The sequence below is a fragment of the Hypomesus transpacificus genome, chromosome 17 (genome assembly GCF_021917145.1).
Source record: "Hypomesus transpacificus isolate Combined female chromosome 17, fHypTra1, whole genome shotgun sequence".
Lineage (NCBI taxonomy): Eukaryota > Metazoa > Chordata > Actinopteri > Osmeriformes > Osmeridae > Hypomesus > Hypomesus transpacificus.
Window position 1 is genome coordinate 16284780 of NC_061076.1, and position 18095 is coordinate 16302874.

At 43.1% G+C, this 18095-nt stretch overlaps 2 protein-coding genes across 2 annotated transcripts; both read left to right on the forward strand.

Moving 5' to 3' along the window:
- The first annotated feature begins 1813 nt into the window (after positions 1-1813).
- On the forward strand, positions 1814-5105 carry atp5mc1 (ATP synthase membrane subunit c locus 1). Its single transcript, XM_047038546.1, has 5 exons — positions 1814-1919; positions 3499-3546; positions 3939-4019; positions 4293-4477; positions 4765-5105. The coding sequence occupies exons 2-5, from the start codon at positions 3508-3510 to the stop codon at positions 4877-4879; spliced, it is 420 nt and encodes a 139-aa protein (XP_046894502.1). The 5' UTR covers positions 1814-1919; positions 3499-3507; the 3' UTR covers positions 4880-5105.
- A 1033-nt stretch (positions 5106-6138) lies between these two features.
- Positions 6139-12560, forward strand: ube2z (ubiquitin-conjugating enzyme E2Z). Its single transcript, XM_047038480.1, has 7 exons — positions 6139-6976; positions 7315-7387; positions 7735-7922; positions 8635-8746; positions 9571-9683; positions 10108-10198; positions 10895-12560. Exons 1-7 carry the CDS (start codon positions 6519-6521, stop codon positions 11069-11071), a joined length of 1212 nt encoding a protein of 403 aa, XP_046894436.1. The 5' UTR covers positions 6139-6518; the 3' UTR covers positions 11072-12560.
- The last annotated feature ends 5535 nt before the right edge of the window (positions 12561-18095 follow it).

Consider the following 18095-nt stretch of genomic DNA (forward strand, 5'->3'; position numbering starts at 1 on the left):
TACACAGTCAAACAACTGAACTTTTCAGGACTCTGTCCTGGAATAAAAGAGCTGATTTAAACAATAGTAGCCTACAGGGCCGTAACTACCATTGAGGACACCGAGGTCGTGTCCTCGGTATTTTTTTTCGTATTTCAGTTTTTTTTTGTGCTTAAATCGTGGTATATAAACTCAAAATAAAGTACACGTGAAACTGACTGCAGGACGATGATCTTGGTCTCCCACAAACCGTAACGTGATTTTATACTTGAAGAGCCGAGTAGCTCAAGAGTTTGGACATACGTGCTGCGCGTCATCAACAAAACGTACTGTCGTTATGGTAACCACCAAACACAAGTCGGATGCTGATGTTACCGCCATAGACATACCGCTACTGTTAGTGAATAGCCTATGTTAGTTACAGTCACTGGAAGAGGAGCGCAGCAAACTAAACATGTAGGTTAAGAGAAGTTTAAGTGGCAGATGACTGTGAGAAGAAAGATTCATTTTCATGTGGAAATATTTGTATTGCAGCAGCGTACTACTCAGATAAGGAAACATCAAATCAAAGTTTGGTTAACTCCGTCAGTACCGGTTGTCAATCAATTTCCACCGGTTGAATCAACATTCATTTTGCGATTGATATGTCATTGATGTGATTGATTGAAAATGAAATTCAGTGGCAATTGGGAAATATCAAACTGACTCGCTATCGCTCGGTCGATACGTTCCAGCCTCAGTTTGATATTTCCCGGCATGACCGAACGGTCGAGGTTAGTAAGTAGTTTATTATATGGCAAGTTTAGATTATTTTCGTTTTGTAAACGAATATAAATGGTACCTTTAGGCTAATTGTAGCTAGCTCTCAAGTCTTCTCACGGTGTGTTTCATGTGTTGCCAAGCAACTCATTACTTTTGATAGAAAGCGGACAACATGGTTCTGCTAAAATGGCTTTAATTTCATCACAAAATAACGACACAAGTGATTCAAAGAGTCTGGTCTTCATCCTCACTTTCGATGACAAAGCTTTTCAGCATCATCTGGATAGTAAAACTCAGCAGCTGATTCGTCGATATCGCTCATTTTGAAGCTGACGTCAGAGGGCAATACGGATCCGTATTGACCGGCGAGGAGGGCAATACGCGGCTGGGGTGACTACTCATTATCCAATCAGAACGCTCGTACCGTCGTTGCCATATAATAATAAAAATGAAAATGAAAATGGCCATATTTAAATAATGTAATTTAAAAAAATTCCGGGGGAGCATGCCCCCGAACCCGCCTAGAAGTTCTGACTCATGACCTCAGTATTTTTTGGGCCCTGCGTACGGCCCTGGTAGCCTACTCTTCATAAAATAAAATTTACTTTTTGTTTTAATTTTGATTTTGTATTGAGTGAACCAAATAAGTGATAAAGAAATATACAAGAAAAACATCCGTTGTGATACAAGCTACCACAGGCACCATAGGTTTCCGATATTCCACTAATGAATCTTCAGGATAGCAGTTGGATTGTTTCCATGATTGTAGTTTTTTTTCATTTCTGACTTCTGGGACACAAAACTACGTAGCGGAAAAGGCGGGACTTTGGCACAGGACACTGGATGCACTTGCATACGGGTCACAATGAGAAAAGGTTGGTCAAAATATCCAATGACAAGAAGATATAGAATTATGTTCCTCCTTTTTCAAACCCTTGAACCAATTCCAAGTCTTGTAGTTCCATTACAAGGTAAGCCATTGGATGGTTTCAGCGTAGTGATTGATTAAATAGCCAAACATTGAACAGGGGTGTATCGTTTCATCCAATCCACGTTTAGGACGTAGAAAGTAAGCTTATAAATTACAAGGTGACAGTCTTGTCATACGCTACACTCATTGACTGCTGCTGTACGCGAGAGCCTGTTATCCCGGACCCAGACAGTACTGTAACAAATCGGTAAATTTACATCATACAATGCTACTTTAAACCTATGTAAATGTCATGTGTCTTTGTGCGGTTTTAACCATTCTAAAGCCTGAAATGCATATATTGAGAACATGGAAATGCCGTCTAGTTAGGAGTAAGCGGCTAGCTAGCGGTTATGGCTAATGACTAGCTGGAGTTTTAAGTTGGGTAGTCTGCTTGGGTATAGAGCCATTCAAGACTTCCACTAGCCGTGAAGGTTTTTAGACATTCTTAGTCTTTGGTCATAGACAAGACGACACTATATTAATGGTTTGATCATGCATGAATTATGTAGAGCTGGTTGTCACTCAGTTGTAAAGAGCTCGTGCATTTTGTAAGAATGTCATCTGATGACATTAATGCAAAATGTCTGACTGTACAGTGGGCCTAGGAACGCTAACTGATAGCTACACCAGTGATACGTGCATACGATTTCATGGCTGTCTGTGCATATTCAAAATGACGTCTCGGTATATGCATTACATTTCATTTTACACTAAATGCATATTTTTATTTAGTCCTGGGCCGTTTGGCTTGAGTCATTTTTGACCTTCACGTGTAGAGCCGGTGAGTGAGCTAGCTAGCTAATGGACGGCTAACCAGCGACTAACCTTGCTAGCTAGCTTTGGATGTCTTTGATTATTGGCCAGGGCACCTAGTGTCCAACTACCTGTAGGAGGTACTCAAAGTGCACAATGTGAGCTGTTATTCAATGTTTGGCTTTTAGACGCACGCGTCACATGCATGTTAAACATGTATTACTCGAGTAGGTTGTATGGCTCTTTTTTAACTTGGAGGCAAAGTTAGAATTTAAGTAGCGAAGCGCATTAGCTATCGTTGCTAGCTGCCGCTCACGTCAATTAATAGCTTATAGCTGTTTCATTCAATTAATTTAGATGTAGTAGATCGTTTGCAACTTTCTATCTTTGGACCCAGTACAGACAGAGTAACAATTGGATTACGGTAGCTCGAACCTAGTTGTCTAGCTTGTATTAACGGACGTTGGACGACTCAGCCCCCTAATTAATTAGGATTGTAGAAATGATCTTGTGACATTATTTCAAGAAAAATACTGTTGGAAAGTCTACCACTTGACAGTGGTACACTTCATTTTCGACTCATTATACGTCGGTTTAAGGAGACGCGGCGTACGTTGATAGTTGTCTTCGCTCCATTCACTTATGAAACTCACTGAAGAATGGAACGGCCTGTTCTTTCTGCTAAGTTTTCAGTGCTGTCCCGCCTCGACCCTCTAAACCCGACTTTAGAAAGGCTCTCTTCTTAAACTACAGTGTATAACAAAAATATATCGTTATTTATATTGCAATGGCTTTTTTCAGAATAAACAAGCATGTGCATTTCCTGTGGTCACTCCCCCCAGACTTGCAAAGCAATGACATTGTCTGTACTTAAAACAGTACAGTAGACAGTTTTTAGACTGACTGGTTCAATGTTTAGTGAGCCGTAATTACTCTGACAGCACTAAATCCTCTTGAACATATTAAGATCTGTAAACATGTTACCCATCTTTTATAAAATGTGTAAATCTCCCTCCCTCCTTTCCTTCCAGAATCTAGTCATGTACGCCTGCGCCAAATTTGTCACCTCACCTGCTGTGGTATGTATTCCCCTCAGGCAGATACGCATCACTGTTGTCTCAGCTGGGCTATTGACAAACAGCCTTTTCTCCACCATCAAAGCAACAGTGACCACTAAAGGGCAGAATGTCAGAACATCACTGAACTTTAAACTGTAGGATTATAATCCAGTTTCGTTGACACCACAAGAGAATACTTCACTGCTTGCTAATTGCCACCACCTCAAGTGAAGATGTTGCTAAATGGTGAATACTTCATTGCTTAGCAAGCATAGTGTGGAAGCCGAATTCTTCCCACGATGGACTTTTTGACGCTTCTCTTACTGAGACGACTGGTGATCTGTATGCTACCATAGATGAAACTGTTGATATTGGTGTGGTCTTGCTCAAGTGTCCTTGTGTGTTTGTGATAGCTGCGCGGAGGTTCCAGAATCCTCGCCAGACCCGTCTCAGTCTCCATCTTCAACAGACCTGAAGCCAGAAGTGAGCAACAGGTGAGGATCAGACTGGGCGCCGATTCTACGAGCGCGTGCGTTTGGGAGGGGTGCGTGTACGCTACCTACAGTTGGCCAACTACCACTCTAGAAGTTTCCTCCATGTATCGATGTTTGTTTTGATCTCGTCAGTGCTCTCAAGTGGTGCAGCTGCGAGCCGTTCAACTGCCCTTACCCCCCCACCCCCCCTTACCTGTTCTCATGACGGTCAAGTCAACCGTCAGTTCCTTCACCCTCTGTGTTCCCGGCGTGTCTCCTGTCCCCACTGCGCAGGCCTTGTTGCCAGCCTGTGACTCCTCCGTGCTGAGCCTGGCCCGGGGCTTCCAGACCAGCGCTGTGTCCAGGGACATCGACACCGCGGCCAAGTTCATCGGCGCCGGAGCAGCCACGGTGGGAGTGGCCGGATCAGGGGCTGGGATCGGAACCGTGTTCGGCAGTCTTATCATTGGCTATGCCAGGTAACCAGGGCAACTAATTGTGTGTGTGTGTGTGTGTGTTGCACTGTTAACTTCTCTAGACATTATTGCAATACATAAAGTGCCTAAACGTATCATTTTAAAAGCATACATGTGATGACGGGTTGCCTTAGATGGTGTAAACTGGCTTTTTAAAATGTTAGCATGTATGGGAAGATCTGTATTATTACCGTTTTTCCCACGAGCTTATTACTAAAAGACCTGTCAAACATAACCGTCAAAACGCCCAAAAGTTCACTCTGCTGTTCTCTCTCTGTCTCTCTCTCTAGGAACCCATCTCTGAAGCAGCAGCTGTTCTCCTATGCTATCCTGGGCTTTGCCTTGTCTGAAGCTATGGGTCTGTTCTGTCTGATGGTGGCCTTCCTTATCCTGTTTGCCATGTAACCAGACATGCTGTACACTAACCCCCACCCCCCACCAATAGTCACCTCACTCCTCCGCCAGGGAAACCGGAACTCTGATGTGCTGACCTGCTGCACAGCCCATTCCAATCAAGAAACGACTATAAAATCTACCTTTTTATGTTTCTCTTTGTTTTTGTTTTTCCAGAAGTTTAACGTAAGATCTCACTTCGGTTTAGACGGTCTGTCTGAATAAATGGTTGGGATAACTTTAACTGTCTTTTTTGAATTCTGTGAGAACAAAGTTGGGTTTTACGTTTTATTTGTTAGCAGACACTTTTTTTGAGTGAAAGTGATGTACAAATGTAGTGCATATATTAAGAACTGCAGAAGATCATGGATCAGGAGTGCGGCGCCCTAACAATGCTTAGGTGGTCAGAGCCGAGGAAAGGTCTGTATTTTTGTATCACATATTTAATCATATTGTTCATGGATTAATTGCTTCCTATGAATCCTTACTAACAGAACCTGTGCTGAATGTATGTTGGTGTTATCAAAGCCTAGGTCTACAGAGTTCCATCACTATCCTTGTCCTGTAGGAAGTATTCTATGAGCCCTTTGCTTAAGGGACGATAAACCAGGATTAAATCAGGCTGGGCACACTGCAAGTAGTTATGAAAGTCATAAATGTGTCGAGTTCTGGCAAAAGGGAGAAAACATTTGTACTTAAAGGCTTCATGGTTATATTGTGGATCTGGAGTCAGATGGCTGAGTGGTGAGGGAGTCGGGCTAGTAATCAGAAGGTTGCCGGATCGATTCCCCACCGTGCCACATGATGTTGTGTCCTTGGGCAAGGCACTTCACCCTACTTGCCTCGGGGGGAATGTCCCTGTACTTACTGTAAGTCGCTCTGGATAAGAGCTTCTGCTAAATGACTAAATTATGGTTCGCCATTACCAACACGGGATACTAAACTGATCGCAATGTCAGTCAAATAAGAGGTTCTAATAAAAATCACATTAGTTTAATTCTGGCAGGTATGAAAAAGGTATCAAATAATTATATATATTTCATGTTTTGGGGCTTAGTTTATATTGTGCGTTTAAAGTAATATAATTTTATAGGCAATGACTAAAACCGGGTATTTGACCCACGCAATATCAGTCAAAATGAGTTAGCCCTACAATGGTTAAATGTAACCATACATTTCCATGTTAATGCCATGAATTACAACATGGATGCGCTGAAACGTTAACTGTAATTCCGAAAATTGCCACGTGATGCCAGTACGCCTCTACTGTCGAGAGGAAGTGGTAGGCTAAAACGACAACACAATCATCCCACAAACAGGCTGTAACCGCAAACTGCGTTGATCTGTGACGACTGGTTCAAACTACGGATTATATCGGTTAGCTCGGTAGATCTCGAAGTGACAGATCATAGCTTTACACTACATAGTTTAGTTAACAAGGTCATCTACTTTGGAGGTGCCAGGAGTAGAGATATACAATGCCGTGGGAGCGCGTTGTCTTCGTTTCGATTATTCTTGCAGCTCTTCCTCATTTGCTGTTTGCGTGAGTGGACGGATCTGGAACGTGAAACTGTATCGACAACTGTCAATCTGTCAGCTAGCAAGCAAGCTAGCTGTAACGTTAGCTAGCTAATACAGTTACTAATTGGCAATGGCGGACATTGTTGGAGAAGATACGAACGGTGCAATCGGCTTAGGTGTCGTCGGTAGCCAAGGCAATGGAACTCCACTGTTACCGAGTTTGGGCAATTCGCTCCCCGGGCACTCGACGAGCGCAGCTAACCCTGCCTCACCGCCTCCTGCTGCGGCCGCGGAGACTGGCCTAGCCGTTATAGCACCAGGTTCCACTGACACAACGTCTTTGGCCGTCGGGAGCGGTTTTGGAAACATTGTTGGTGGTGTTCTTAGTACAGCAGTTGGTTTACCCATAGCAGTACCTACCAACGTAGCTACCACCGCCGCACTTCCTAGCGGTATCGGGTTGGGTGTCGCGGGGGTGGCCGGAGCGGGCCTCTTGTCCCAGATCCACGCTACATCCTGGGATCCAACTTTGAGCACCGACTGGGACAATGAGAAAGCGTCCCAGCAGTGTATTCTCCGAATCAAAAGGTAAACAATGGCTTTTGCGTGTTCTTCCAACAGGACACCAACTTGCTCGCTAGAAAGTTGTTGTTTGTAGACTATTTGTAAACATTTGTATTTCCTGTACACTCAAAAGTGAATAGAACATCCGATTTTCTCTTTTCAAAGTTTCAAACAGCCAGAACTTGTATTAAAATGTCAATGCGTTGAAGCCTAATTGATTGAAAAACATTTTTGTGACCGTAGCAGGCTATTTGGCTATGGTTTGACGTGGCTTGTTAAAAAAGGCATTTTCATGTAGACCTATTCAAACTACCTTTGTTTTCCTTACTGCTATATTTTACGTTTTCTTTCCACGTCTCTAGAGATATCATGTCCATCTACAAGGAGCCGCCTCCAGGGATGTTTGTGGTGCCCGATCCTCACGACATGACCAAGGTAAGACTCGACTAGGAACCACACTCCAAATACCAGCCAGCAGCTCGATTGTCAGACACAAAGATTCAGAAAACATCTGTCCAGTTCAACAGTGTGCGTGCATATTTATGACAGTAACATTTCGCCAATTCATCTTTTTGTGCTTGTATAGCATTAAGGCAAAGGTCCATTTGGAAACCTTAATTAGGCTACACTGTACCTTTACAAATCCAGATTGTGCGTTTGTATTGTATGTGGCGGTTTTATTTAGTACTGCATCTAAGAACTCTTGCTACAAGGTTCAATTTCTGCAAAGTGCAAACGGACTCAGTGTATCCTTCCTCACAGCCAATGCTCCCTTCCACCAGATCCACGCTCTCATCACTGGGCCGTTTGATACCCCTTATGAGGGAGGGTTCTTCCTGTTCCTGTTCCGCTGCCCTCCTGACTACCCCATCCACCCTCCCCGCGTCAAGCTCATCACCACAGGCCACAACACCGTGCGCTTCAACCCCAACTTCTACCGCAACGGCAAGGTCTGCCTCAGCATCCTGGGGTAAGAGTCAAGTCTGCCTCGGCATCCTGGGGTCAGAGTAGAGTCTGCCTCAGCATCCTGGGGTCAGAGTAGAGTCTGCCTCAGCATCCTGGGGTCAGAGTAGAGTCTGCCTCGGCATCCTGGGGTCAGAGTAGAGTCTGCCTCAGCATCCTGGGGTCAGAGTAGAGTCTGCCTCAGCATCCTGGGGTCAGAGTAGAGCCTGCCTCAGCATCCTGAGGTCAGAGTAGAGTCTGCCTCGGCATCCTTGGGTCAGAGTAGAGTCTGCCTCGGCATCCTGGGGTCAGAGTAGAGTCTGCCTCAGCATCCTGAGGTCAGAGCAGAGTCTGCCTCGGCAACCTGGGGTAAGAGTAGAGTCTGCCTCAGCATCCTGGGGTCAGAGTAGAGTCTGCCTCGGCATCCTGGGGTCAGAGTAGAGTCTGCCTCAGCATCCTGGGGTCAGAGTAGAGCCTGCCTCAGCATCCTGAGGTCAGAGCAGAGTCTGCCTCGGCATCCTGGGGTAAGAGTAGAGTCTGCCTCGGCATCCTGGGGTCAGAGTAGAGTCTGCCTCAGCATCCTGAGGTCAGAGCAGAGTCTGCCTCGGCATCCTGGGGTAAGAGTAGAGTCTGCCTCGGTATCCTGGGGTCACTCGTGTGTGTGCATGTGGTTCTGGTTTGTGTGTGGTTCTGGTGTGTGTGTGTGTGTGTGTGGTTCTGGTGTGTGTGTGGTTTTGCAGGACCTGGACTGGCCCAGCCTGGAGTCCAGCCCAGAGCATCTCCTCCGTCCTCATCTCCATCCAGTCCCTCATGACGGAGAACCCGTACCACAACGAGCCAGGCTTTGAACAGGTATGTCTGGAACAACAAGCCAGGCTTTGAACAGGTATAAAACAACGAGCCAGGCTTTGAACAGGTATAAAACAACGAGCCAGGCTTTGAACAGGTATAAAACAACGAGCCAGGCTTTGAACAGGTATAAAACAACGAGCCAGGCTTTGAACAGGTATAAAACAACGAGCCAGGCTTTGAACAGGTATGGCTGGAAAATCAATCCGCTGGACTCGGCACACAGGTGTAACAGCTGGAGTCGCGCTGCTCTTCAGTTTGCTTCCTCCCGATCTTTCCACTCGCTCGTCCTCAAACCACAAGCACGGCTACTCACCAGCCACGCCAACGAAAAGCTAGTTTTTCACTGGCTTAGGTGGACTGGCTCTACACTTGAGGGGTGAAGTTAACTAATTTTCATGTGCTACACAGGCTCATTCCGTTCTTTTTAGGGGACAATTTGTTAGGTTAAATAATGCTTTAATTTTGGTGCAACATTGTCACTGCCATGACCATCCAGTTTAGCAAGTGTGTGTTCTCTCCATGGAGGAAGGCCTACTGTGATGATGTCAGAGCTGTCCTGTGTGACGTCTGTGTACTTGAGCTCCACCCCTCTGTGCATGCATTGTATTGTTAGGTCTGTGGGTGAGGGGGTAAGGGTGAGGGGGTGACGGTGAGTGGTTGACGGTGAGGGTGAGGGGGTGACGGTGAGGGGGTGTGTGAGGGTGAGGGGGTGACGGTGAGGGGGTGTAAGAGGGTGAGGGTGTGAGGGGGTGACAGTGAGGGGGTGTGGGTGAGGGGGTGTGTGAGGGTGAATATCTCTTCATCCCTGCTCTGTGTGCCACCAGGAGAGACACCCAGGAGACAGTAAGAACTACAACGAGTGTATCCGCCATGAGACCATGCGCGTGGCCGTGTGTGACATGCTGGACGGGAAGGTCACCTGTCCTGATGCTCTGTGGTAGGTGGCCTCCATGTTGTGTTATATATATATATATATATATATATAGGGGGAGGGAGGGAGGGATTCAGCCTCCACAGTACACACACTTGACCACTGAGCCACCAGGCGCAGCGAGTGAAGCCCAACACACGAGTCAGTTTAACATAAGTGAAGCCCAACACACGAGTCAGTTTAACATAAGTGAAGCCCACCACACGAGTCAGTTTAACATAAGTGAAGCCCAACACATGAGTCAGTTTACGCCAAGTCTAACAAGATTAGGTGATTGAAGTTCTTAAATATGGTGAAAATATAAAGAATGATAACCCTGTATGGATGGTGAAAATGCTTGCAATGTTACTGAAGTTAACAGACATTTTGGAGTGTGTTGTGTGTTTGAGGACTGTGAAGTCATGTTATGAGTGTGTGTTGTGTGTTTCAGGAGTGTGATGGAGAAGTCTTTTCTGGAGTACTACGACTTCTACGAGGGCGTCTGCAAAGAGAGGCTTCACATGCAGGCACAGAACATGCAGGTGTGTGTGTGTGTGTTGAGTTTTACCAGCTATAGGTATCTATAGGTCAATACTACTAGGTGATGTATTTGACACTGTATTTGTCAAGTGTAGCACAGTTGAAATGGTGATATATATATATTTTTTATTTGACCTTGGTTTATATTTTTTCCCCATCATGCTATTTGAAGTTTCAAGACAAGGATGCTAAGACAAGGGTGTCATTTTAATATAAAACATCACAAATGTAATCTTATTGGTGTTCGGCAACTGATTGACAGTTTGCAGAGATCCGCTCAAGCTCCCTCAGCAGACAGTCGTTAGAGCCTCAGGTCCCTCCTGAGCAGAAACATTAGACACGTTCAACGTCCCACCTGGGGCGTGTGATAACTAGCCGTACCACGGCGCGGCTGGCCATGACAAGACGCATCGACAAAGTTCAAAGGACGCGGGGGTCGACCACTACCTCGGTGGTCTTCAACCCTGCATGTTCTGAAGAGCAGTGGGCCTCAACACCACGCCTGATTCAGATGAACGGGTCGTTATCTCGCCATGCAGAAGCCTGGTGACGAACCGTTCATTTGAATCAGGCGTGTTGGAGCAGGGAAACATCTCGAACCTGCAGGGGGGGGGGGGGGGGGGTCCCTGAAGACCAGGGTTGAGCCCCCCCTGTACCACCTGCACACGTCTCACGCCCTCTCTCGTCCCTCGTTCCAGGACCCGTTCGGGGAAAAGAGGGGCCGGTTTGATTACCAGGGCCTGCTGGCCAGGCTGAGCGCCACCCAGAGGCGGGTGAGGGAGAAGTGCCCTCCGGAGGACAACGATGCCGACTCGGACTCGGACTCCAGCTCCTCCGGCACGGACCCAGACAGCCAGGGTAGTTCCCAGCCTTAACCACCGGGGGGCGCCATGACACTGCAACACGAGCGCTCTCTCTCTGGTCTCCTTTTTTTCTTTTGGCTGGACGCTTTGGCTACAAGCGATATGATTTGGGGAGGATGTGGGGGAATCGGGAGGCGGTTCGTGCTGCGAGGGGGGGGCCTGCGATTGGTTTGAACCTCAGCCCGTGTCTGTTCTGAGTGGACGTTTGACTTGACCTCTCCTCCAATGACGGCCTTTAGTTTTTCTGGGTCTGTTGACGTTGTTCAGGGAAGCCACTGTGGTAGTGGAGGGGATGAGCGGACTGAGGGAGGACGTTTCTGTTGTCATAAAGCAGTTTGTTGCTGTGTCTGCCTTCTGTTGTGTTTTTGTTTTGCTTTTCTCTCTACCTTTTTTGATGACGTTAATTAGGTCCAAATGTGGCCCTTACATTTGCTCCTGATTACATTTAACAGTTCCATATAATAACACCCACATACTGACATAGATAACACTTACCTTACTGTGTTGTTCTTATGCAATTTGACCAGGTTTACCCCATTTATTAAGTTGAGGTAACTTTTTTTACTAAACAGTTTGTTAAAGGACTTTGACATCATATTCTCAACAATTCTCCCACTATTTGAACAAAACACAAAATGACTAACACTACATACCTAATCTAGAAATAGACAACATTTATCATAGGTTTCTAAATTGCATTGAGTTGACAGCTATGTGGTTGCATAGATGGACCATTCTTATTAGCTTCTTCCATTGACCTCTTCTATAGTTCTTCTGTCCATAGTTCTGTATAGGCAGCCGTATCCCTCGGATATGCTCAGATTACTTCTAGATGTTATGGATTAACTCATAATTAATCTAGACTATGAGTATACAATTATTTTCTTTCGTTTAATCGCCTCCATTGATGCCAGTCCAAAACAGTATGTACATATATGATACATGTATGACGCACCAAGAAAGAGGTTTTAATTTTGACGTTGAAGTTATTGTAATGCCTTTCGAAGGACATTTATTGTCTTCAAATTGTTAGGTGTGACCTGACCACTAAGCATGGAAATCGGGAAGCCTCTCTACAGGATGTGCATGTGAAGGGTGTTCTCTAAACCACCGTTTGATGTTCGTGGCAAGCAGGGGGGGTGAAGGGTCAAACGTCGAGGGTGTTCCGGTTCCTTCCAGCGCCACAGTGCGATGCTGTAGGACAGATCAATATGGGATTTGGCTAATGTTGACCTCATCCCAGATTCATAAAGTAGAGAAATCTGCAGCATAGTAAACTGTCATTTTTCATTAACTTCGAAAACAACAGTGTACACCCATCTTGACCGTCTCCAGCTCTGTGAATCGACTTATAGAATTATAGACATCAAGTATACCCAGCTCTGAACTGTAATTGGCAATGAGAGACTGTTATTGTTAACAGATGTACACAACACAAGGAAGTGGCTATCTTACTTTTGTTGTAGTTAATTAAATCTAATAAAAAGGTGTTTGATTTGTTCATGGCTTTTGTTAATTGTGCTGCCCTTGAGGACTTAAAGTTATTTTTTGTACTAGGATAACCGTTGCCTTTACGACTGTTTAGAAATAATTGAGGAATAAATATGTTTATTTATAAATAAATAAAAATCCTGTTTTTGAAAGATCCCTTAAACTATTGTTAAGTCTGAAAACAAATTATACTTACCAAAAAAAACTTCCCCTATGGTCTGGATGTGTAGATTCGAAAGACCAGTTCTTGTCAATATTGTATCACCTTTTGATCAGTAATATTGTAAAAGTCTAGTTTAGCCCGGATTGTTTCTGCCATGTTGTTTCACGTGTAGTTTTTTGTTCGACAGCAAAACAAAACAGACTGCGGTTGTTTCTGGGCCGGTCTTGGGTCACCTGGTTTTAAGTCTACTTTGCAAGATACCACAACTTTTCACTTTCTAGACAGATCTGGGATGTTGTCTAACACCCTTCTCAGGATAACAGTCAAACCACATGCCTTGGGTTTTATTTGCACTATTGTGTAATCGCAAACAACAGGGCGGCTATAAAGGGCCGGACATGGGCTGTTAGTTATTCTCTCTCTCTCTCTCTCTCTCTCTCTCTCTCTCTCTCTCTCTCTCTCTCTCTCTCTCTCTCTCTCTATCTGTCTGTCTCTCCCTCACTCTCTCTGTCTCTCTCTCTCTCTCTCCTTCTCTGTCTCCCTCTCTCTCCTTCTCTGTCTCTCACTCTCTCTCTCTCTCTCCATTTACATTTGAACTTTGACCAGTGTCGTTTCTCTTGATAAATGTGCAGATGTTCAATATAAAACCTATCAATTCACAGAGGGAACTCAAGTCAGGAGTTTTTGAGGAGGCTTGAAAATGTTAAAACAGTATGAAGCCTGCTTAAGGATGGATTCCTCTAGAAGAAGTTGGACCCATTTAGAACTTTAATACAAGTTTAAAAAAATGATTGACATCTGGCCGTGTCGCTGTTATCACTATATTGTACATATACAACAAGTGTCTAATAAAATATAACATTTTTTCAAATAAAATGTCTTGACTACTTCTCCATGTTTTGTGCCTATGCATGCTTTGCCATCTTTAAAGTACTTTTGCATTTGAACTTGTGCAGGCACTGACGCAATGCTGAGGGCATGTCGACGCCAATAGGACTACAATTCCCATTGGGAAGTCTGGTCAGCTACCGTGTCCATATAGTTTGATGGTTACATTTCAGATGTGTGTCTTTGATTGGCCTCTCACTCAGATGCAACACAGAGGACGCACAGTTCCCACTCAGTCTTGTGTTCTCTGAGAAACAGGCAGGGAAAAGAAGACAAAGATTCCTTCACTGACCACTACTTGGGCAGAATGGATTTGGAAGTGTCAGTGTGCTACAACGTCACCTTTAATTACAGCATTCCGACGACAGACTATGTTATGTGCATGTAGTCCTTGACTTAGCACCTTCCAAGATAGATAAAATGGAAACTTGCACATGAGTTTTATTTCCTTACTCGACTTAAAAAAACATAAGTATCAAAGACGTATCATAAACTCTCACAACTTACTTCAGATACATTTCAGAGATGACGCGTATTGATGAACTTGAGTGAAAACAGATGGTACCAGACTTACAATACAGTTGTTCTATGTTTTATGTTGAGAGTCATGAGTTCTCCTGAAACAAAGATATTTTGAAGGTGTTATTTATATTTTGAACAAATATGGTGAACTTGATTAATTCTTTCGGACCACCTATACCTTCCCACATGGGCAAATCTGCGTGAGTATCTCGATCGGCTGCGTTTGTACATTTCCAAATATCAGTCAGAAGCGGATCGTGTCTGAGACTAAAAGATTAAGTTGTGTCCCACATTCAAATTCTTAAGCTGAATGCGAAATGATTGAGTGGCGCGATGGAATCCGTGGTGCCTTCGTCAGTATGAACACAAACATTACTGGTATTAAAGCCTAAGTGCTTATTAAAGCCTATTTTGTTCAAGAAAACTAGACAAGTTATCGTCATGAAACCATTCGTGCACAAAACACCGTCATCAGTGGATAACGAGAACATGTCATTTATAACCTTTAACATAATTTATTATCAATAAATGTTGAAGGTATAACCATTGATTATATTATAACTATTATTTGCATTGGTTTTCGTTATTGTCAAATTGTATATTATTATTACTATTATTATTAGCGGGGTGGAAAATAGACTAGGGGTATTGTTATTGTTAATATTAGCTACACAATTCAAAATCATCATTTTTCTGTTTTATTGAGACAGTGATATTGTATTACACAGCAAATATATCCTATGTTGTCTTGAATAAAGAAAATATTCATTCGGCAAGACTATGAGAGCAACTTAAAACAAAATATAAATAGTGTCACCTAGGTGGTCTATTTCTTGATTTGAAAAATACAACACCAACGTGTTTCAACAATATTGGTAAACGTAGACTTATGGAGGTCTATAAAGTATAGACTTATGTCAAAAATGATGTCACATTCATATTTATATCCCTTTTGTGTGCTTATTTCGTTCGTATTTAATATGGATCTTGTTTTATAATTATTTACAGTTTCGATGGCATTTCACTTGGCTTGCAGGAAAACATCTGATGTGCCCTTAAAACAGTTTCTTCGTTCATAAACTCCAGTAGAAATAGAACAGAAATAGAACTAACATTGAATATGAACGATTTTAACGTACTATTTCCTCGACTGCCTTGTTAATTCATTTTGATCTATTTTAAGGACGAAAAGATGAGATATCCTATAAATGCTCAACCTATCAATCAATAGACCCCTACACGATTTGTCAGTTATAGAACAAATTAAATGTTATATTTCTGTTGAACAAGGCAGTTATTTTATGTACCACCAATGAAGATTATAAAAACTAAAACTACAAACTCTGAAAATAATGTCATAGGTTCATACATTCGATAAAACACAGATTAGGATCCAGTGCTCCCATAACAATCCGTTGTGATTTGATAATGTTAACTGTGCTGGGAGTTGATAAAATATCAATCTATATCATGTAGTGTACATGCTTTGAACATACATGATGCGTTGCCTCCACATGCCCACTTGGTGGAGGTATCCGCGAGCAAGACAAGAGCGTGGTCATGTCACGTCATGAGTAACCTTCTCATCAATCACTCACGCATTGCATATACATGAACTCAAGTGGTTTGGTAAACGGAATAGTGGTCAATATCATGGGCATAATCTTTGCCATTTTATAGGCCGATTTGTATATCCTTAATTGTATAAAGAGCCTACTGGAGTATCAAACAACTTTCAGTTCCTTAGTCTGAATGGACTGGCACTGCAAAACTGCCATAGCCACAACGCTTCTACACGATTGTTGTTGAAGAAACAATTTAATCGTTTTAATTGTCTGTTTGCTTTGAGAAATAGAAAAAATCGTTTTTGTAATTATATATGTAATGGCTACTTTGGGGTCGCACACTTGTCTGTTGTTGATGTGTTCTGCGTTGTCTCTTGTGGAGCCCCCCTCTCTCCTGCCCCCCCTTTCTCTCCCTCTCCCCCTCTCTCTCCCTCTCCCCCTCTCTCTCCATTTTGTGCAGTCAAATAACAGGCTGTTGTATCAGGGGGCGCCACATGAGGAATATTTAATCAAACCAATGGTGAGTATGTCTTGAAATACGATGCTTTGGAAACTATTCACTACGTTAGAATCACTAAAAAGTTTTTATCGATGTACTTTTTAGGACTAGGAAGATATAGCAAAATATTAGCCTTCAATAAGCAAACAATTTAATCTTTTGTATGTTGCAGGTCATTTAGAATAACTTCTAATTCGAGCAAATAACCATTAAATCATAACATGAACAGAGAAATTATACCGTTATTACTGTCATAGTTTGACTTAGTTCCTTACACTACTACTACACTTAATGCAACTGATTTCCATTCCAACCTTTCTACGTCAACGTGATATAAGAAACCATGTAATCTTCTGATTTTTTATGTAAGCTTTTAAACAAAAATCAAAACGTTGGTTTTTGAACAATGTTTGGTGACCTGTTTTTAAAACAGGAAACTATTAATCAATAGACTGTGGAATTCAAAGCTCTATTGATTGTTTTGTATCAATTCACACACCTATGGAAACCTAATGAATCCATAACAAACTTAAAAAGTGCTGAATGTGCAAATAATTACATTTGTGCTCTTCTGACTTTTCCTGACTAATCTTTCCTGACTACTCTAAATAGTACTAATGTTTTGCCGATGATAGATGAATATATATTTCACAACAAATTTTTACTGATCACTATAGACATTTAGCAACATTCCTCATCTTCTGAACGTAATGAGTGTGCAGTTCTCTTTTTCTGTAACCATGAGCCTGGGTTTCTAATTTCACTACCTTTAAACTAAGATGTACATTGTAGGCCACGGTAACTTGAGTCAAAATATAATGAGGTTTTGAAATGATTAAAATGATTTGTTAAAGAGTATTTGTTTGTCTTCTTACATTTTGTTGACTACATCTATAAATTTGGATTGATGGGTCAATTGGTTCATTGATTTTTTTTTGGTTCATGGTTTATTCCATGTTCTTCTCTATTGACAGATTGTGAAAGAGGGAAAACTCTGTTTTCGTGTTATCGCTGATATAGAGAAACATGTTAACACCCAACAGGTCTACACCATAGGACTCCCCGAAGATCCAGAACAATTTAGGACTCCATTGTTGAGCATGTGACCCTGGTTCCCCAGAGATGAGTAAATCGGGATTAGGAGGGGTTCTCAATAGGAGAGATTACATGATGTATCTGCAGAGGAAGCACATTTACCACAGGCCACAGACAAGCATGCATGCCCCACACTCGACCATGAGGGTGGGCCTCTGATAAACTGATTCCTGTGTGATGATGATTTGCTGCTGGTCATCAAAATACAGTTTGAAAGAGAAATGGGACCTCACAGTTAGTACGGTCCCTCATTCAAATGTGTGTGACAGACCATCATTTGAGGAGAAAAACAAGACATTGATGGTGTATTTTCCCAGGTACAAAAATACCTGCCATTTCTAAACTGATCTGAACAATCAGAAGGTGTGCTTTCAAACGTTAGAATTGCTGCTGAAGGAGTGGACCCAGTTCCACTTTAGAGGAAACAGTCATGAGATGTTCCCTCCCCCCCTCTCTCTCTTTCTCCCTTCCCCCTCTTCTTCTCTCTCTCTCTCTCTCTCTCTCTCTCTCTCTCTCTCTCTCTCTCTCTCTCTCCCTCTCCCTTCTTCTCTCTTCCTCTCTCTCTCTCCCCCTCCCCCCTCCCCCCTCCCTCTCTCTCTCGCCAGTCCTCTCTATGATAATAATCTCTGACAGAAAAAACTCAGTCTTTGGTCTGGCAAAGTTCCACATGTCGGACAAATACAGCATGCAGGGTCGTCAATGTTTTGCTGGCCTGTTTCATTGAAACGATAGATATTATAATGCATTACCTTTAACCATTCATCCTCATAGTGTGTGACATTTGGTTCTTGTAATCATCCTTGGAAAAGCTAC

Excerpts from the sequence above, each read along its gene's own strand:
- atp5mc1 (XM_047038546.1), top strand. The coding sequence starts at position 3,508 with ATGTACGCCTGCGCCAAATTTGTCACCTCACCTGCTGTG. Across the intron at positions 4,020-4,292 it reads AAGCCAGAAGTGAGCAACAG|GCCTTGTTGCCAGCCTGTGA; the intron begins GTGAGGATCAGA and ends CCCACTGCGCAG. Across the intron at positions 4,478-4,764 it reads CTTATCATTGGCTATGCCAG|GAACCCATCTCTGAAGCAGC; the intron begins GTAACCAGGGCA and ends CTCTCTCTCTAG.
- ube2z (XM_047038480.1), top strand. The coding sequence starts at position 6,519 with ATGGCGGACATTGTTGGAGAAGATACGAACGGTGCAATCGGCTTAGGT. Across the intron at positions 6,977-7,314 it reads TGTATTCTCCGAATCAAAAG|AGATATCATGTCCATCTACA; the intron begins GTAAACAATGGC and ends CCACGTCTCTAG. Across the intron at positions 10,199-10,894 it reads TGCAGGCACAGAACATGCAG|GACCCGTTCGGGGAAAAGAG; the intron begins GTGTGTGTGTGT and ends CCCTCGTTCCAG.